At 40.2% G+C, this 18971-nt stretch overlaps 2 protein-coding genes and 1 long non-coding RNA gene across 4 annotated transcripts; all 3 read left to right on the top strand.

Annotated features, from left to right (window-relative positions):
* Window positions 1-4277: 4277 nt before the first annotated feature.
* On the top strand, window positions 4278-5764 carry LOC115578379 (uncharacterized). The gene is made up of 3 exons (XR_003983434.1): window positions 4278-4515; window positions 5153-5298; window positions 5552-5764. It is a non-coding gene; the product is annotated as an uncharacterized LOC115578379 (long non-coding RNA).
* Window positions 5765-9549: 3785 nt separating this feature from the next.
* LOC115578378 (protein S100-A1-like) lies at window positions 9550-11321 on the top strand. The gene is made up of 3 exons (XM_030411300.1): window positions 9550-9692; window positions 10799-10961; window positions 11066-11321. The coding sequence occupies exons 2-3, from the start codon at window positions 10821-10823 to the stop codon at window positions 11225-11227; spliced, it is 303 nt and encodes a 100-aa protein (XP_030267160.1). The 5' UTR covers window positions 9550-9692; window positions 10799-10820; the 3' UTR covers window positions 11228-11321.
* Window positions 11322-14967: 3646 nt separating this feature from the next.
* LOC115578391 (ictacalcin-like) lies at window positions 14968-17075 on the top strand. 2 transcript variants are annotated; one of them, XM_030411340.1, is made up of 3 exons: window positions 14968-15108; window positions 16383-16528; window positions 16757-17075. In XM_030411340.1, exons 2-3 carry the CDS (start codon window positions 16391-16393, stop codon window positions 16898-16900), a joined length of 282 nt encoding a protein of 93 aa, XP_030267200.1. In that variant the 5' UTR covers window positions 14968-15108; window positions 16383-16390; the 3' UTR covers window positions 16901-17075. The 2 variants fall into 2 exon arrangements, with proteins under 2 accessions (XP_030267200.1, XP_030267201.1); XM_030411341.1 differs by having other exon boundaries at window positions 14974-15108; window positions 16380-16528.
* The last annotated feature ends 1896 nt before the right edge of the window (window positions 17076-18971 follow it).

Here is an 18971-nt window from a genome sequence, read left to right as displayed (position 1 = left end):
GTGCCCTTTGTGTGTTACTGGAGGTCAGGGGAACAATGTTTGTGACAATGTTGACTTACAGCTGGATAACCTCAGGAAAGAAAAATGCCCGGGCCCTTTTTTCCTCAGACACCACAGTGGTAATCGTCTTGGGCCTCAATTTTAGTTTTTAACTAATATAATGAGGGAAAGATGGACCAGTATCAACAAAAACAGACACATTACCAAACATTAGATACTCTTCTATTCCTCTTCCTTATCATTTGTCATTGTCAACTTCAGGGAGTTCCTGGTAGTCTGGGATCTCTGCAGTCTGCCTGAGGATGCAAGCACTAGGAGTGGCTCAGCTGGCAGTGTTTGTGCTGAATGTCAGTGTGAAAATCTGGTTATAACTTGTTGTTAAAAACAGGTTTTAAAGAGACGCTATGTATGGCACACACCTCTGCAAAATCACATGAATGGTCGCCAACGCTGCACAAAATAGGCACCAAAAGAAGGTGACAATAAATCTCTTTGTTGTAACAACTGCAGTTATGTGAACGGGTAGGTCATCAGTTCTGTGAGCTGCATACATACAGGAACAGTTTAAGTTGGTGATAGTTCAACGTATTTTCACCGTCTTGTATTTCATTTGTTTCATGACAACCTGCAATTTTCTCAGGTTGGAAATGCATCTTTGAAATTGACAAACCTCATACGGAAACTATTGAGGGAAACTAGAAGGGGAGTGACTTTGGCAAATCTCAGGGGCGCCATCCATATATGGTGGTTTCATTAAGTCATCAGTCATAAAGTAGGATCTTCGTTGTTACTTTATTTGTTTTCAAGGTGTGATGATTCATGACATGGTATATCCAACCGAGCCACAGCAGACTGATGAAAACAAAGACATTTGTCAGACATGTTGCCTTGATTCAAGTGAAATCATACGCTGTAACATCAGAGTCAGGCTGCACAGCATGTTCAAACTTGAGGAAAGTACTGTGTGGATGGAGTGCCAAAAAAATCTGTCAGTTCAGTTGTGTAACCCAACCAAATTACATCTGATTGGCTGCGACACTAAACCAAAAACAAAAGAAATTGAGGGTTAAAGGTGTGGAGGTGTATAAAACATTATTTTCATCCATTTGTCCGTCACTGCAGCTCCTCCAAGACTGACGCTCACCTGTTAATCTCTCCTCAAATCACCTTTGGTGAGTAGAAAATCTGAACAACGGTGATTTGTTTGTTAATTCCTATCATTTAATGGTTTTAACAATGCACCAAAACTTTTTCCAAAAGAAAATTATTTGAAATCCAAAAACTCAAAACTCAAATAAAATGTTTCACCTTTAAATTGATAAATGTAATGAGTATTATCTGTATAAAACACAGCTGTTAAATTACCAGTTCTGTCTGTGTTTCGTGTCTCTGAGCCAGCTATGACTTTACTTGAATGATTGTGAAGCCTGAAGTTTTAACAAACATTGCTCATTTTGGCAAACTTCAGACTGGAATGTCCTTTTACTGATTCTGGTACATTGAGAATTTAACATCAAAACTTCATTTTTACTTATATTTTACAATTAAATGAAGCATTTTTCATCCTCCCTTCTTCCCAGCACATTCCTTTTCAATCTGAGAACAATTACATGACTGTAGACATTCAGATTGTGTTGGCCAACACTGGCAAAATAGTGAAACAGACTTATAGCCTGAGCATCAAATTTGATTGTTCAATCTTCTAGTGGTGACCACGATGTCACATGATCTGCTGTGCTGTGCACCAGTCAAAGTTAACAGACTTAGACTTTTGACAGCTGATGACGACAACCAGCACGGGACATGAGGGAAAATTCATGCATCAATAGACTATTTAACTCTTTTTTTCTTTCTGTCCTCTTAAACCAGCCTTCATCATGTCTGACTTAAAGGCGGCTTTGAAAGCTGTTACGGACGTCTTCCAAAAATAAGCTAAACAGGATGGGGATGCATACAGCATTACTAAGAAAGAGCTGAAAGTGCTGCTTAAGCAGGAACTTAAAATGGAGCATGAGGTAAGTGACCTCTGACCTCTCTCTATCACAGTCCTGCACAACCAACAGGATGAACACTGGCTTACTATACATGTGTGCTGCGGTGCATTCAGACTGAGAGGATGATGAATGTTCTTGAATCTTGAGTTCATGTGGCAAATCTTCCTTATTTAATAATCAGTGATGCTGAAAACTAAACTATGACTCATGGCTTAAGATAACCACATACACAACGGAATAATGTGTGTGTCTGAAAGTTGTGTATACCCAGTCTACATGTTTGCTGAGACTTTGCTCACCTGCAGGGTCCCGATGGTAAGGATGACTGGACGACTTCTTCAAGGGTCTGGACGACAACGAGGACAACGTTGTGGACTTTGATGAGTTTTGTGATCTTTTTGTGATGCTCCTGAAGAAACGTTATGTCTGCGCTATGTTAAGCTAGGCATGCAAGCGTGACTGATGGTCAGCATAGAGCGCTGTCTTCCTGTGACAGATGTCAACAATTGAAATTGAAATGTTAACGCTCATTGAAATAAACCTCTTTTCCTGTGAGATCCTCGTGCCCTTTGTGTGTTACTGGAGGTCAGGGGAACAATGTTTGTGACAATGTTGACTTACAGCTGGATAACCTCAGGAAAGAAAAATGCCCGGGCCCTTTTTTCCTCAGACACCACAGTGGTAATCGTCTTGGGCCTCAATTTTAGTTTTTAACTAATATAATGAGGGAAAGATGGACCAGTATCAACAAAAACAGACACATTACCAAACATTAGATACTCTTCTATTCCTCTTCCTTATCATTTGTCATTGTCAACTTCAGGGAGTTCATGGTAGTCTGGGATCTCTGCAGTCTGCCTGAGGATGCAAGCACTAGGAGTGGCTCAGCTGGCAGTGTTTGTGCTGAATGTCAGTGTGAAAATCTGGTTATAACTTGTTGTTAAAAACAGGTTTTAAAGAGACGCTATGTATGGCACACACCTCTGCAAAATCACATGAATGGTCGCCAACGCTGCACAAAATAGGCACCGAAAGAAGGTGAAATCACAATAAATCTCTTTGTTGTAACAACTGCAGTTATGTGAACGGGTAGGTCATCAGTTCTGTGAGCTGCATACATACAGGAACAATTTAAGTTGGTGATAGTTCAACGTATTTTCACCGTCTTGTATTTCATTTGTTTCATGACAACCTGCAATTTTCTCAGGTTGGAAATGCATCTTTGAAATTGACAAACCTCATACGGAAATTATTGAGGGAAACTAGAAGGGCAGTGACTTTGGCAAATCTCAGGGGCGCCATCCATATACAGGGGCACCACGGATAAGGGAAGAAAACAAAAGAAAACGATAAACTTAACTGTTATTAAATATGTTGTTTAGCAAGTCAAAATAAAAGATTTATTATAGAATAAAATAAGTGTTTTTTGTGTTTCCTAGATGTTTGCACTTCAACCACTCTGCACTTTCTTCTTTGAGTTTCTACATGCTGTGCAGCCGGACCCTGATGTGATTTAAAGAACCAAGGCAACGTGTCCTACAAATGTCTTTGTTTTCATCAGTCTGCTGTGGCTTGGTTGGATTCGTCCTTTTAATGCAAACTGGTTCTTGTGCATCAGATCATGAAAACAAATAGAAAACTTTAATTTTTTTCATTATCGGTAGCTGTTAAGGTCCTCCTGGATGTAATACTTGCCATTGTAACATTACTTACATACAGTTTGACTGCCTATTTTTGGATTCTCACTCAATTAATCTCTCAGATTGATTTGAACATAAAAATAAAGCTCCACATTGTAGCTACAGTTGAATAAATTAATGTTAAAAAGCAGTTACATCTGTAGCCACACACAATGTGCTGATATAGAAATGTGAATGTTCCCCACACTACTTCAAACGTTGATCACTGAATATGTAATACTTTCTTTCCCTCAGTAACTTCTGTTTGTCTTGTTCTGACATAAGGAAAGCCTCTTAACTATTTCAGGTAATTATAAAAAAAGAACACCTCCCAGGTGTAATTATCTGTAACTAAGTGACTGTTTACCACTCTGCAGTCTCAGTGTTTTTCACCACTTGTCTCCATCATGAATACTTGCTTGACAGGATACCTCCAACACCAGTCTGAGTACATATGGTGGTTTCATTAAGTCATCAGTCATAAAGTAGGATCTTCGTTGTTACTTTATTTGTTTTCAAGGTGTGACAATTCATGACATGGTACATCCAACCGAGCCACAGCAGACTGATGAAAACAAAGACAATTGTCAGACAGGCTGCACAGCATGTTCAAACTTCAACTTCAAACTTACTGTGTGGATGGAGTGCCAAAAAAACCTGTCAGTTCAGTGGTGTTACCCAATCAGATTAGATTTGATTGGCTGCAACACTAAACCAAAAAAAAAAAAATTGAGGGTTAAAGGTGTGGAGGTGTATAAAACATTATTTTCATCCATTTCTCCATCACTGCAGCTCCTCCAGGACTGACGCTCACCTGTTAATCTCTCCTCAAATCACCTTTGGTGAGTAGCAAATCTGAACAACGGTGATTTGTTTGTTGTTTCCTGTCATTTAATGGTTTTAACAATGCACCAAAACTTTTCTAATTGAAAGATATTTGAAATCCAAAAACTTGAATAAAATGTTTAACCTTTAATTGGTAAATGTAATGAGTATTATCTGTGTAAAACACAGCTGTTAAGTTACCAGCTCTGTCTGTGTTTCGTGTCTCTGAGCCAGCTATGACTTTACTTGAATGATTGTGAAGCCTGAAGTTTTAACAAACGTTGCTCATTTTGGCAAACCTCAGTCTTGAAATAACTTTTACTGATTCTGGTGCATTCAGAATTTAACATCAAAACTATATTTTTACTTATTTTTTAAAATTAAATGAAGCATGTTTGATGCTCTCTTCCTCCCAGCACATTCCTTTTCAATCTGAGAACAATTACATGACTGTAGACATTCAGATTGTGTGCAGATGATTCTCCAGTCCTGAGTATAAATATCATGCATAAACTAAGTCAACATACATACATGTGACCATACGTCCAAGTTAAAGGACTATTAGTCTAATAAATCCTCAGTACCGAAAGGAAAATGTCTTTGCATTAAAATTTGTATCCCTCTCTCTCTTTTTTTTCTGCCCTCTGAAACCAGCCGTCATCATGCCCGATCTTATTAAACTTATGAGCAGCATCGTCGATTGCTACAACGACTACGCTGGCAAGGACGGGGACGCAAGCTCCCTGACTATGAAAGAGATGTCAGATCTGTTCATGAAAGAACTTCGTCCATGGATGCAGGTGAGTGTCCTCTGACTTCTCTAGCTCAGTCCTGCACAACATCCAGGATGAACACTGGTTTACTGTACATGCGTGCTGTGGTGCACTCAGAGACAGGATGATGGATGTTCTTGAGCACATGCCCAGTTGCCTCTCCTTCCTGTTTCATCATCACTAATGCTGAAAACTAAACTACAAGTAATGACTCAAAATAACTAAAGTTGTGTGTTACCAGTCTGCATGTTTGCTAAGACTTTTTTTTTTTAATCTGCAGAGTCTCAGTGACCACACAGAAGTGGACAAGATCTTAGAATCCTTCAGTGACGACATAGAAGCTGGTATGAACTTCACCAACTTTGGCAAATTGCTCATTGGCTTTGCTAATGTAATGCAGAAGCAGCCAGCAAGAAATAATGAGCCACCTTGGGGTCAACACAGAGAGCTGCCTTCTTGTGGAGAGAGAAGAGTGTCCACGACTGCTGTTATGAAGAACAAAAACAGATATTGTCGCACGTGTTGAAATAAACCTCTTTTCCTGTGAGACCTTGTGTACTCTGTTGTTTCTGTACTGCGGGGGAACAATATTTGTGACAATATTGGCTCTCGCCCTGTAATTCTTACAGCCAGATTAACCCAAGGAGGGGAACAATAATACTGCAGGTTATTAGCGGTGTGTTTCTTGTATCATGGAGGTGGAGAAACCACAGCACATTCTCAAAAGAAGGACACACTCGAAAGGACAAGGTAGTGGATTAGAATTGAAATTGAATGCCATAATGGTTGTTTGAGTTGGGAAGTAACAATAAGTGGGAATACTCAAGTAAAGTAACTGAGAGATAGTACTCAGAAGCAGTACTTGAGTAAATTGAACGCAGGTTTCTTCATCACTGATTGTTCGATGTTTTGACACAAAGATTGTCATTTTTACTGCAAATGAATATCCTTCCCTAAATATCCGTTTTCAGTCACCTTGATTTCTAATAATCTGCATTGGTATCTCCCCTGAAAAAGCCATGTCAGCGAGTAATTATTTTTCTTACAACTTTATAATTTTACTCCCTACATTTTCATAACAGGCCCGTAATTTTAGTTTCAAAGCATATGTGGGGAATTATCGAAAATCGATCGATCTAATCTATTCTCACGTACAGTAGGTAGACAGAGGAGCAGAGACACTAACGGCACAAACACGACAGCATAATTTGGCTAAGACTCAGAGAATCAGCGGCTGTGTCTGCATTTTCTTACATTCTCAATGTTGAGCTCAGTCTGTTTCCACAGTGTTGGTATTTCACATCCTGGGAATGGGACTCCACAATCAACCATCTTTCTGGTGAGTTCACGAACGGCTCAGACAAATTCCTACTTATTTCACCTTTAAGTTTTACAGTCAATGAATTATATTAATATGTCACGAGGTTCAGTTAACTTTGCGCAAAATGGCTGGAGGGATACTTTTTACTTTTATACTTTGAGGGCATCTCACAGCCTGTATTTTATTACTCTTACTTGAGTCAACAACTGGAATCAGTACGTCTACTTTGACCAGAGTCTTTTATACGTAAGCATCTTTACTTACTTACTGCATGAGTAAATAATGTGTGTACTTTTGGTTCAAATTAAATCACACACTGTAACATCAGAGTCAGGCTGCAAAGATGGTAGAAAATACATTTACATTTACATTTTAGGGCATTTAGCAGATGGTTTTGTCCAAAACAACTCATACAGTAATTCATACATTCATACACCGATGGCGGTGGTTGCCATGGAAGATGCCGATCAGCACATCAGGAGCAATTTGGGGTTCAGTATCTGTGAGTGAGTGAGTCCACGTAGGGTGGAGTTTCATCTAGAAGGCCTCTGTTTGCGTCCCACATGAAACCAACAGTCAACACTGATCTGTTTAGATCTACGTCTGTAAGTGACCCGAAAAAAGAATAAAAAACTCTTGCCTTGTTTAGTTTTGCTTTTTTTTTTCCCTTGATACAGCATAAAGACGTTGAGCGTTGCACTCACAGCTGTTTACAAACGATTTGGGTTGTCCATCTTTAGAGTGTAGGGATCTGGACAGTTAATACTAACTACAAGAACAATTATCAACACCATCATAATATCATCACAGCTCTGGCTTTTAATGTGCGTGTTTATTTCGACACACAAAGTCAGTTTCCCCGGGTGACACAGTGTTGGTTTGTAATATCAGCGTTTGGCCACAAGAGGACACTCTTACCAAACAGTCTAAACTGCTTTATACAGTGAAGGAAGTTCTCAAATCTTTTACTTCAGTAAACTTATGTACTCAAGTATGAGCAGCAATATTTTGATATATTCTTAATATATATTTCTATTAGAATATATATATTTGAATTAGAAAAAGCAGTGGTAGTCCTTTTGCAACCTATTTCAGAATATTGTATATCATATATATTATATCATAGATTATGAGTACTGATGCATTAACGGGTTCATCTCTTTAATATTTCTGCGTGTGTGTGGAGCCAGTTTTCATCTGTTATTACATATTAACTCAAATTCTGCTGGCTGTCTTGTGAATTTCCCCATGGGAATCAATTAAGTGTTATTGATATAATAAAATCATCATGTATTTGTTGTTGTTTTTTACAGCATCTGTATCTAGAAAGTGACTAGTAACGACTGTTATCAGATGAATACAGTGAAGTAAATGTTAATTATTCATTATAATGGAGGAAGAGGAGGATGTGCTGGAAATAACTTGTATTTTGTTCAGTTATGGTATGCATTCCCAAGTTCTAAGAGATTCAGCATTACTAAAGCGATCCCCTTATGGAAGACAACACTCTAAACTCAGTACTAACTACTGTGCACTATGTCTGAGTATCATAAAAACATAATAAAATGTAAACAGGGCTTTTGCTGTTTTAACCTAGATCCAATCACTTGTGTCACTGATATCAGTAACATGTTTAGTGACTCTTTCTTGAATGGTGATTGGCTTTGCAGCTGATTACACTGAGCCCTGTTCATCAACTTCATCAAGTTTTGTTTTTCAGTTGTCCAGCAGTCTCTCTTCCTTGGCTGTAAATCGTCTACCTATCCTATGTTTCTTTCCCGTAATTATGTCATTCAGCAAAGTCTTCATAGACTGAACAAAAAGCTGCAGGGGCTGGTCTTGTCTTGCAGCATACCAGCAGTGTCAAAGCTGGCAGAAACTGACATACAGCACACAGGAACGCTTAACAAATAACCTACATGGGTAAAAAAGTGTTGTTGGTTGTTTTTTTAGGAACAAATATGTTACTTTTCATGCTCTTTTTTTGTAAACTGTAACCTCTTCAAGTGAAACTTGAAAAAAAAAATCTGGTTTATAAACTACTGTAGGGAATTTAACTTAATTAATTTTTGATTAAGTTAACTTATCTTGTAACCATATAGCCTACTTTATTATTTTTTAATCAGTTTGCTTATCTTGTAGTCATATACTCAATTCATTATAAATCAGTTTACTTATCTTGTAGTTATATACTTCATTCATCATAAATCAGGTTTACTTATCTTGTAGTTATATACTTCATTGATTATCAATGAAGTCTACTTATCTTGTAGCTATATACTCCATTAAGTATTAAGTAATTTAACTTCTGTTGTAGCTATATACTTGATTGATTATTATGTTAACTTATGTTTCAGCTATATGCGTAATAAATGATAATTAGGATAATTAGGTTTACATATCTTGTAGCTATATGCTTCATTGTTACTTTGACTTATCTTATAGCGTGATACTTACGGTCGGCTGGGCTTTTAAACTGGTGCCTAATGAGAGAGCAGTTGAGCTAATGTAAAGCCAGCTTACCTAAAACTATCATGTTTAGATGATGATTACACATAAAAAGTAACTTGCACTTTGAGTAATTCATCAGCAAGATAGCTTTTGACTTTTGATTGAATAATGGTCATTTTTACTTTGACCCTCCTTGAGTCATTTTTGGGGGGGCGGAAGCCTAGCTTAATTGTTGCTAGCCTACTTTTACTTGTTGTCGTACAGTTTGTCAGTATTCCCACTGCTGGTCTAGGCTCTTTTTACACCACAGTGACAAATATTAGGAAACTTTTAAATATGTCCTGCATTTTATTAGCTACTAATGTAGCAGGAAAAAGATATATGTAGCAGTTTTACTTGTTTGACTCATTATTAAAGAAGAAATGGAAGTGGTCTTAACTCCCAAACCTAATGTGAGGTTTATATCTGAGGTGTAACCGCCCATGAATCACAGTCTGTCCAGCCCAGCTTACAGGGTCCATGGTCCATATCACAGCTTGACTCATCATACACAGCAGCCAGGGCGGTGCCTGACTATAAAACTCTGCTGCCCTTATTCCTCTGAACATTCCCACTCTTCCTCTACAGACCACGTCTCAGCCCCGCAACGGTAAGAACTAACGGTACTGCTACTGTTCAACTTTGTCAGGAATTTAAAAAGCCTTGCAACAGCCCGCAGGCACAACTGGTTAAGTGTGGAGAGATTATATTGCATTATTTACTTTTACTGTCCATTCAAAACTTTTCTGAAGGGAAGCATGTGGGCGGTTAAAGATTTCTTTAAAGCAGCCTATTGTACAGGAAGCTCTTCTGCTGTTAAATGTGAATACGTCTGTTGTATAAGAATGCAGTGTGTTGTTTTCACATGATTGTCCTCTCTTTGAACACACACTTTCACAACTTTTACCAATAGGAACTAACTCTATTCAACAGGTATTTTAAGATTAATGACACAGTGCTCACTGAAATACTACAGCTTTTATTTTCTCCTCCGATCAGAACCCTCTATCTTCTATTGTTAACACAGTTGAGTCCATTTAATCTATAGGTACACTACAGAGGGTGTGGCTGGAGGTTGGGCATGAACACACTTGTGCTCCGCTGCTTTAGTGTCCCCCCTCTTTTTTGTTGAATCGAATTCCACCATTTGCCTGAGACACATTTTTTCCATCATTCAGCGCTGGAGTTTTCCATTCCTCCTTAAACACATAACACACAACCCCCTATTTTCCCTCTCGCTTCTCATTTTTTTAACTGCTGCAACTCTGCAGCCACCGGGGCACAGTGTGACTAGCATTGTCTGAGCTCTGTGATTGTTATAACAACCTAATTGCACACTGTCTCTCACTTCTCATGAGCATTACTCATAAATGGGAAGGGCGTCGGAGCAAAGGCTGAAGTGTTGCTTCCCCTTCAGTGGGCGACAACTAAATCCTTTTCAAATACAGTGGATCTCTCCGCTGTTGCAGGATACAATCTTTTATTTTACCCAAAACATGGAACACTTGGTGGCAGATTGTTGATATGTCAATCCAGCCTTTGATTCAGGCGAGGAAAGGCTACTGTTTACGCTGAGAGGATCAGCTCCAGCTTTTGAGCTCCCACATGCCCCATCAGATCCTTAAAGAAGGTCACCAGTAGAACATGTTCTTTCTACAATGGAGCGAAACTGTGTGATTTAACAAATTATTATTCTATTTGAACTTTGTTTTCCAGTCTAAAAAACACCTCAGCAACCATGCCTTCGGAACTTGAGACAGCCATGGAGTCGCTCATCAAGGTGTTCCATCGTTACGCCTCCAGGGAAGGCAAAACCGGCACACTCAATCGGCGAGAGCTCAGGGAGTTGATGGAGAACGAGCTGTCTAACTTCCTCAAGGTGAGAGGAGACCTAGACCAACATGCGCATTGCATTATCACAGTGTCCAGAATTATATTACCTAACCCAAAGCCTTCCTCTCGGTGCCCCTTTCTTTGACACAGTCCCAGAAGGACCCCGCTGCCGTGGACAAGATCATGAAGGACCTGGACACCAACGGCGATGGCCAGGTGGACTTTGAGGAGTTTGTCTCTCTGGTTGTTGGACTTTCCATTGCCTGTGAGCAGTGCTATCAGATGCATATGAAGAAGACCTGCAAGAAGTAAAAGACAGCGGCGGAGAAGGCTCGAAGAAACCCAAAAGCTTTTCCATTTTTTGTAAAGTTAGTTGTGTCCATTAAATACGTTGAAGAATTTCAAACCTGTTGTGTCTAGTTGTTATTCGGCATGCTATCATTTGTTTACTCTCATTTAAATATAAAGGCACATCTGCCTCCTTGAGATTTTCCTTGTATAAAAGTGGCACCAAATCATCAGCCTTTTCCCGGCCTTTGGTTTGTGCTAATTTCACACCCTGGTGAAGCCCATTCCAAGAGATCACGGTGTGCGAACTCCCCTGGCAACCGTACCAGCGTTAGAATGAGGTGTGATGATGTAATTCCCACCTGTATTTTATGCTTCCCAGGGTGTGAAAGGGCAGATGAACCGCTCCCTCTCTGCTTGATAAAATCACGCTTATCGCTGCTCTGAGGAATCTGCAGAATGTTCCGGGAACAAACACACCTCCCTGTGAAGCTCGTGTTGCAACTATCTAAATTCATGAACAGATCAATCGAGTCACAGGGCGCTCTACGATGGAATCAAGTCTGTTGCATTCAAGTCGACTTGATTAATTCCATTAAGCAAGAGATATGAGGAGGGCCTGATTTCACAGGGCACAATGGATCAGGTCAACACTGCTTTTCCATGAAATTCTTTTCATTGTGTTGCACGTCTGGCAAAAGCTGGGTAACGCCACAGAGACTGAACAGGATAACCCCCTCCTCCTGTCTCTCCCTGAACAGAAAAGAGACTCCTTTTTGAGTCTCTCAGGCAGCACTTCTTCCCTGCTACTGACAAGCTCTATCAGTCAAATGTTTTAGTCGTAAATAACATCGGAGTTCAATATAGCTTACACCACAGTTGCGGTAAGGGTGTGCCAATCCTTAGGAAGTAGGCAGAACTTTTAATGTTTAAAGACGGCCTGCCTGGAAGGCTAGACTCAGGGAAAACATGCCTCATGAGCCCTGCACACACCTCCTCGGGCAGGGTTGTGCTCTGTGGCCTACCAATGTCCATGGTTACAGGGCAAACACTCAAGTTGCTAGGCTACGAAGCTCTGACGGAGTGTGTGTGTGTGTGTGTGTGTGTGTGTGTGTGTGTGTTTGTGTGTGCGTGGTTCATATTCGCCCCTCAGTTTACACAACCACCACGCCCATGTGACCCACAGCTGAGTTTACTGACGGGAATTCCTCCTTTCCTGACTGTTTTCTCAATCTCATAGACTAGATGCACATCATGTGGTCTAAAACAATACAGTCATTATCTGTGAGGGTGAATAACTCTCCAAGTATGAAGCAACAAATCAGATCTGTGAGGCCAAACAGTGTTCCCCTTAGCATAAGGAAACTTCATCATGATTTGTGTGACAACCTGTGTCATCAGCTGGAACGAACCTGAATACTCAGATACCTGAGTTGCAACACAGCGAAGGTGTGTGTTGGTGTGACTTGAGACTCACGCTCACTAATGCATACCACACCTTCACTGTACACACACAGCAGGCAGAACAGCACCTCCCTGTGGAGAACAACGTTGTGAACTTCTCAACCCTTCCAACATCCGGTTTGGAGCTGTTGCCATGGAGAAATGAAATCAGACTATTGTGGTCTTTGTATAGCTGATGATGCAACTTGTAAAAATGTTGAAGTGCTGCATGTCTGTTAGTTTCCCTTTGACCACTGGCATGTCACAGTTGGAATTCCCTTTAGTTACTTCAGTTTCAGGGTCCCTGCTCCAATTCCTAATACGTTTTAATCACTGTTCTAAAAATGTTTTAAAACTAAAGACAAAAATAAAGGAAAGTTCTCAGTTCAAATAAACAGCGCTATTTTCTGTCAATAAATGTACTTAAGTATCAAAAGTACAAGTAACAGTAAATTACACATATATTTACATATATAAACTGTAAACTCCATTGAACAGCATTGTTCTGATGATCAGAAATAGTGTTTTATCAGTTAATCAGTTAACTTATTGCAGTACTTTGGCTCTAATAACAGATAACTTGATTTACCAAACGTACATTTTTGTACAAATTTGAACTAAAATACAGTACCTTAGTAAATGTACTTACCAACACTGTGTTCTTAGATTTAAGTGCTGTTGGTGGTAGTCTGGGGCTTTTGGGTTCCACTTGGGGAATGGGAAGGGAACACTCTGCTTTTGTTTTCTCCAATGTACTTCTGTTTGACCACTAGATGGCACAATAAAATAACTGCTATCATAATGTTGGCCATGAGCGTTTGATTTGAAGTTAATAATGTGACCACTCCAGCTCTTGTGCAAATCATTTATATGACTCATGGGCTCCATGGATACTCCCGCACCAATCTGGTAGATCTGAGTGAGAGAGCTCGAGAGGAAAGAAGAAGTTTGACTAATGGTTTCCATACAATGAGAAACAGACTCAGATCTCAGAATGCAAACGTATTTTTGACTGTTTGCATCATAAAATCAGCTGTAGAACGCATGAATGTCGGAGACAATGACATGACGTCCAACCTATGATCTGTACTTCACCAGACTTTGACTGAAGTTGTTAATTAGAGACCAAAACAATTATACCCTTAAGAGGAGAGACAGGAAAAGACCTTTGAAATCTAAGTCAAAGTCATACAACGGACCACACACACACACACACACACACACACACACACACAAACACAAACAAACAAATGCACAGAATTACCACAGTGCTGATTATTTTAATGGCTCTGATTTTGGGTCTCTGCAGTATGAGTCATGAGCTTCAGGGACATGACTCTGAGTCACAGCCTGCACCACCACAAAATTGCAAAGAAGAGAGGACCCACTCAGGACCATAACAATCAATGCTCAGTGAGTCGCTGTGCCCAACGTCTTCATTTAGGCATCATGCGCATCTCAAGCAAGTAAATAAAAATAGAAAACGGTCAATTATATACACATAAAAACACCAGAAATGAGTCGGTACAATATGCAATTAGGGGGTCCTCTGATGCACGCTTGGGTTAAACAAAATGCACAGCCTTAAAGCCTAAAACATACTGTACATGACTACAGTCTTGGATCATTGCAGGCTGTAGTGTCACCACATTTGGTGCAAATGTATACAGGATTTGTCGCACGGAAGCATACACAGTAGGACAAAACTCAAAAAGAGAGAAGAAAGAGGGATTAAGATTCAAAACGCACATGCACAAATGTGGATTAAGTTAGTTCTTTGGGCGAGGGGGGGAGAACAACTTAAAACTTCTTTAAAAACATCTGTGTTGGAAGTGTATGACACAACTGTGTGTGATTCAGAGCACATAATAACCCCTCCCTTCCTCTTCCTCTTCCTTCTGCAGACCATCATCTTCATTGAACGAGAGAAATGCAAATAAATGCGGTTTTCTCCAAACACTTTCCTTTAAAGTTGACATACTTTGAACAGAAGAAACAAGGGAAGTAACAGTTAACATAATGTCCTCTGATACATTACATCAGAGAGCGGGGGGGAAAGACTGTTACATGTTTGTTAAATCATAAATTAGCTATAACAAGCATGAAGAGGAACAAAATGTCCACTTATTGTTTTGAAAAAGGACTCTTAAAGTCACAGCACACTACTCCAACTCTTTTCTTACAACCAGCGTGAATAATCGTCAGCGATTTTGTTGATGATTTTCTAGGTAACAATATATAAATACGGTGCTTTTTAAAAAAAAAAACTTTTACCAAGAGTGATTTGAGAATAAACTAACGAGACACAGGAGGGGAGGAGGAGTAGAAGCAGTTGGAGATGAAGGGAGCATTATGGAAGGAGGGATAAAGGGTGTGGTGGTGTATAAAGCATCCTTTGCATCCATTTCTCCGTCACTGCAGCTCCTCCACGTCCGACTTTCACTATCTGATCTCCACTTTTGGTGAGTACAAAATCTGAACAATTTTGACTTGTTTGTTGTTTGATTGTCTAACTTGAAAATGTGTGCCAAAACTTTGTCCCATAGGAAACTGTTTTGACTTTTTAAATGCCATTTTCATTGAGTTTTACCTGTGTTGAAAAAAAACAAAAACAAAAGAAACAGCTGTTGAGTTACCAGCTCTGTGTGTGTGCATTCTGTGTTTTTGAGCCAACTATGGCTGGGTTGCCGTTGCTCATTTGGCTCCGATGGCAATTCTTTGGCAGCTTTTCAGTCTGGAATCTCCCTCCACTGACGCGTTGCACATTCAGGAGTTAGCATCAAGCTTTCGTCCTCATTATTTCCAATTTCAACCAAATCAAACAGTGGAACAGTGATATGGTTTTAATTTTGTGCTATCTTCCTCCACAACTACCATCTGTTTACAACACCCCCCCCAGTTTCCTCCACTTACCTCACCCCAGAGAGGGAGCAGCAGCCTGACTCCCATGGGTTCATGGTGTCAGTGGAAAAAAAAACACTTTTCAGACATACGGCATTGAGAGAACAGACTTTACGCCTCACTACTGGGACTTAAATCAAGTCTTGACCTGCTTCTTTACCTAGTTCGACTGAGTTACCTGGAGAGATTACACTGTTGCCATAACGATGTCCTGTGTCACTCGGCAGAGATGCTGCGTTAGAGGCCGGTAACAGGAGGAAAACTGAGCTGCTGGGCCCTGGTGGAAACCCAGGGTGTATTTATATCTCCAGCTCCACGGAAAACTCTGAGAAATACATGGGCAGGGAAAAAAAGCAATGATGTCTCTGCTCAGGAGCCTTTAATGAATGAAAATGCGATGGACACATTTTACCAATATATAGTGTCTCTATAATTACAAAAAATGAATAAATAAGTCACAGATTTTAAAAATCCATTACTCAGATTCTTTTTCCCTTTCCCTCGACTGAACCCACTCCCTCAGGTTGTGGATATAAATGCTGTCCTTTGTTGACAGTCATTCTGATCACATGCCCCATGATCCGTTTAAGTGTTCACCGCTGAGAGCCAACAGATCTGGAATCTGCCTCTAGATGGAGCTGCAGCAGTATTGACCGAGAGCATGATCCTTCATCCTTTTCTTCTGAAAATATAAAGAGCAAATACGGGGCCAATCTGACCTGGACAGTTTCCACCGTGTTGTATAAAAACTCACTGATGGCAACCAATGCAGAGACATGGGGAAAAATTGCATGCGTCAATATTTAATTCTTTTTTGTGTGTCATCTTTAAGCAGCTATCATCATGTCTGACATGCAGAAGGCTATAGCTCTCGTCATCGAGACCTTTCGTAAATACTCTGGCAGGGAGGGGGACCCTACCACCCTGACTAAGGCAGAGCTGAAGGAGTTGCTGCAGAATGAACTTGGAGAACTGGTGGGGGTGAGTGACCTCTGACCTCTCTCTCTCAGCCCTGCTCAACTAACAGGATGCACACTGGCTTACTTTGCATTTGTTTTGTGGTGCACCGTATGGAGAGGAGGGCGAACGCTGTCGGTAGATAATTGTTTTCTTGGTTTATGATCAATGAGAACTAAACAACAAAAGATGGCCACGTACAAAACAGAACAATGTGTGTTTACTGAGACTTTTCACTCTTCTGGCATGCAGAAAGCCCCTGACAAGGCAGCAGTGGACCGCATCTTCAGTGACCTGGACAGTAACCAGGACAACCTTGTGGACTTCGCTGAGTTTGGCCGGATGTTCATCTGCCTCACTACGATGTGCCACGAGTTCTTCAACACGAAAAAATAGGAATCTAAGCGCAAGCTTGGGGTCGGCAAAGAGAGCTGCCCTCCTGTGAAAAAGAGGAGTGCCCTATGACCACTGCTCTGAAAAAGGAATGACTAATTACTACGTACTAAATTAACATGAGGTCACAACAGATATATTGTAACGCACAATGAAATAAACTTTAAACCACACTTGACTTGTGCACTTTGAGTGTTATTGCATGGTCAGGGGGGGCAATATTTGTCACAACATCAAATGGTTGAGCAGAAATACTGGCGATTCTGACCCATGGTTACCGGAAAGGATAATTATTGCATCACAGTTTTCATTTTCACTGACAAAACATGATGATGATGTGACATTCGTTGGAGTTTGTACCCAGCAAACATTTTTTCTTAGATCTGGAGAGTAAGACTTGTGTGCCAGGGCGTCATATTTAAGATTTAGCGATAATATTTTGATTAATTGTTCAGCCCTACGCACATTTTTCAAGGCTAAAATCAGAAAAAAAGACTCCCTCAGACTGTCCACTTCACTGGCATTTAAGTTTATTGACAACAACGTTTCGGTACTTACAAGACAATGGGGTGAGGCTGTCTTACGTATAGGGTTGTGGATTCTCGTGGTCCAATCAGGCCACACCACAGACGGACAACAGAAAGCTAAAATCAGGAAATGAAAAATATAACTGCAGGTTACAGCACATTTTAAAAACTCTCTATTTGGAGCATTTGAGTAACTTCTGAAGGGAAGTAATAACTTAATCGTTCTCTCCAAATGAAATGTTAAATTCATCGGCTGGCTGGGACCGTTATAGCTCGTGTTTTCCTCTCTGCAGCTTTCCCATGGGTGCCCCACTTCTCCTGCACAGACCCAAGACATGCAGGTGACATGAACTGTAAACTGTAGATGGCCTTTAGGTGTGACTATGGATGCAGTTGTCTGTATGTGTTAGCCCTGCGAGAGACCAGCAATCTGACCTGGTCGCCCTGCCTTTCCCTCTGTGTATGTCAAGCTGCCATGATGAGCGGGTCCAGAAATTGTTAGCATTTATATAGATACATTCCACAATTAATAACCATGAGCAATAACAGCAGTCCATGTAACATTATGAGCAAATTGATACTATAATTTGTCTCAGTTTCTTTATTCTAAATGAATTTTTTTTTGGACTCCAGTCCGTGATCCATATCTGTGACATGTGTCACTGAGACAATGACAACCCGTATCATTAATACTCTTTTCACGTCATACATTTTTTGCCTGTAATGAGTAATCACCATCACGTGCCTTGACTTGACAACCTGCGAGTTTTCATTCCATACAAACACTGCAGCGGGTGACTTCACAGATTAGCTCTCGCTCCCTGTTTGAGACTCAATAATCAGCACCTCCAATGCACATGATTGCCTGTCCCTGCCTCGCTAAATTACACAAGATAACAGGAGGCAAAGCACAGAAATATCAGTGTCGAGTGTCACTTTTTAAACTCACAACATGGCGGTGGGGAAATGAGAAACAGAGACCAAGAGAGAAAGGGGAAGGACGACTGAAGCAGCAAGTAGAAAACCTCGTGGGCAATCTCCGTCTGTGACCATATAAAGTGATTTGAGATTTTGATTTCTGGCATTAAAAGCTGCCTTTCAAGGGAATCTGCTTGTTTCTCTGTTGTTTTAAAACAACACTGTATAAAATACTTTATACAGTTAAAAGCCCCCATGCACACAGAAGATCATTTTGCGATACTGGCTGCTGAGTTTGTGAAAAGATAAGAGTCAGTGAGTTTTAGGGCTTATACAACTGTATGTGCCGCAGACAATAATTTTATAAAAGATATTCATATGCTGGAAATTATAACATTGAACAATAGGCAGACATGGAGTAGGGGGGACGTTGATCAGACCTCATGTTTAATTTTTAAAAAAGGTCTACATTGCTACATATTTCCAAAGATACGCCTAACTACGTCGGCCCTGAGGCTGAAAACATGACTGCATTTCTGAAAAGGCAAAAAAAAAAAAACATTTCACAAAACATAACAGCATTTTGGGAAAACACAGCAAAATCTTGGAAATGACTTTGTGTTTTTCTG

The sequence above is a fragment of the Sparus aurata genome, chromosome 3 (assembly GCF_900880675.1).
Source record: "Sparus aurata chromosome 3, fSpaAur1.1, whole genome shotgun sequence".
NCBI lineage: Eukaryota > Metazoa > Chordata > Actinopteri > Spariformes > Sparidae > Sparus > Sparus aurata.
The sequence above is the reverse complement of the archived record's forward strand: the minus strand, read 5'-3'. Positions and strand labels throughout refer to the sequence as shown.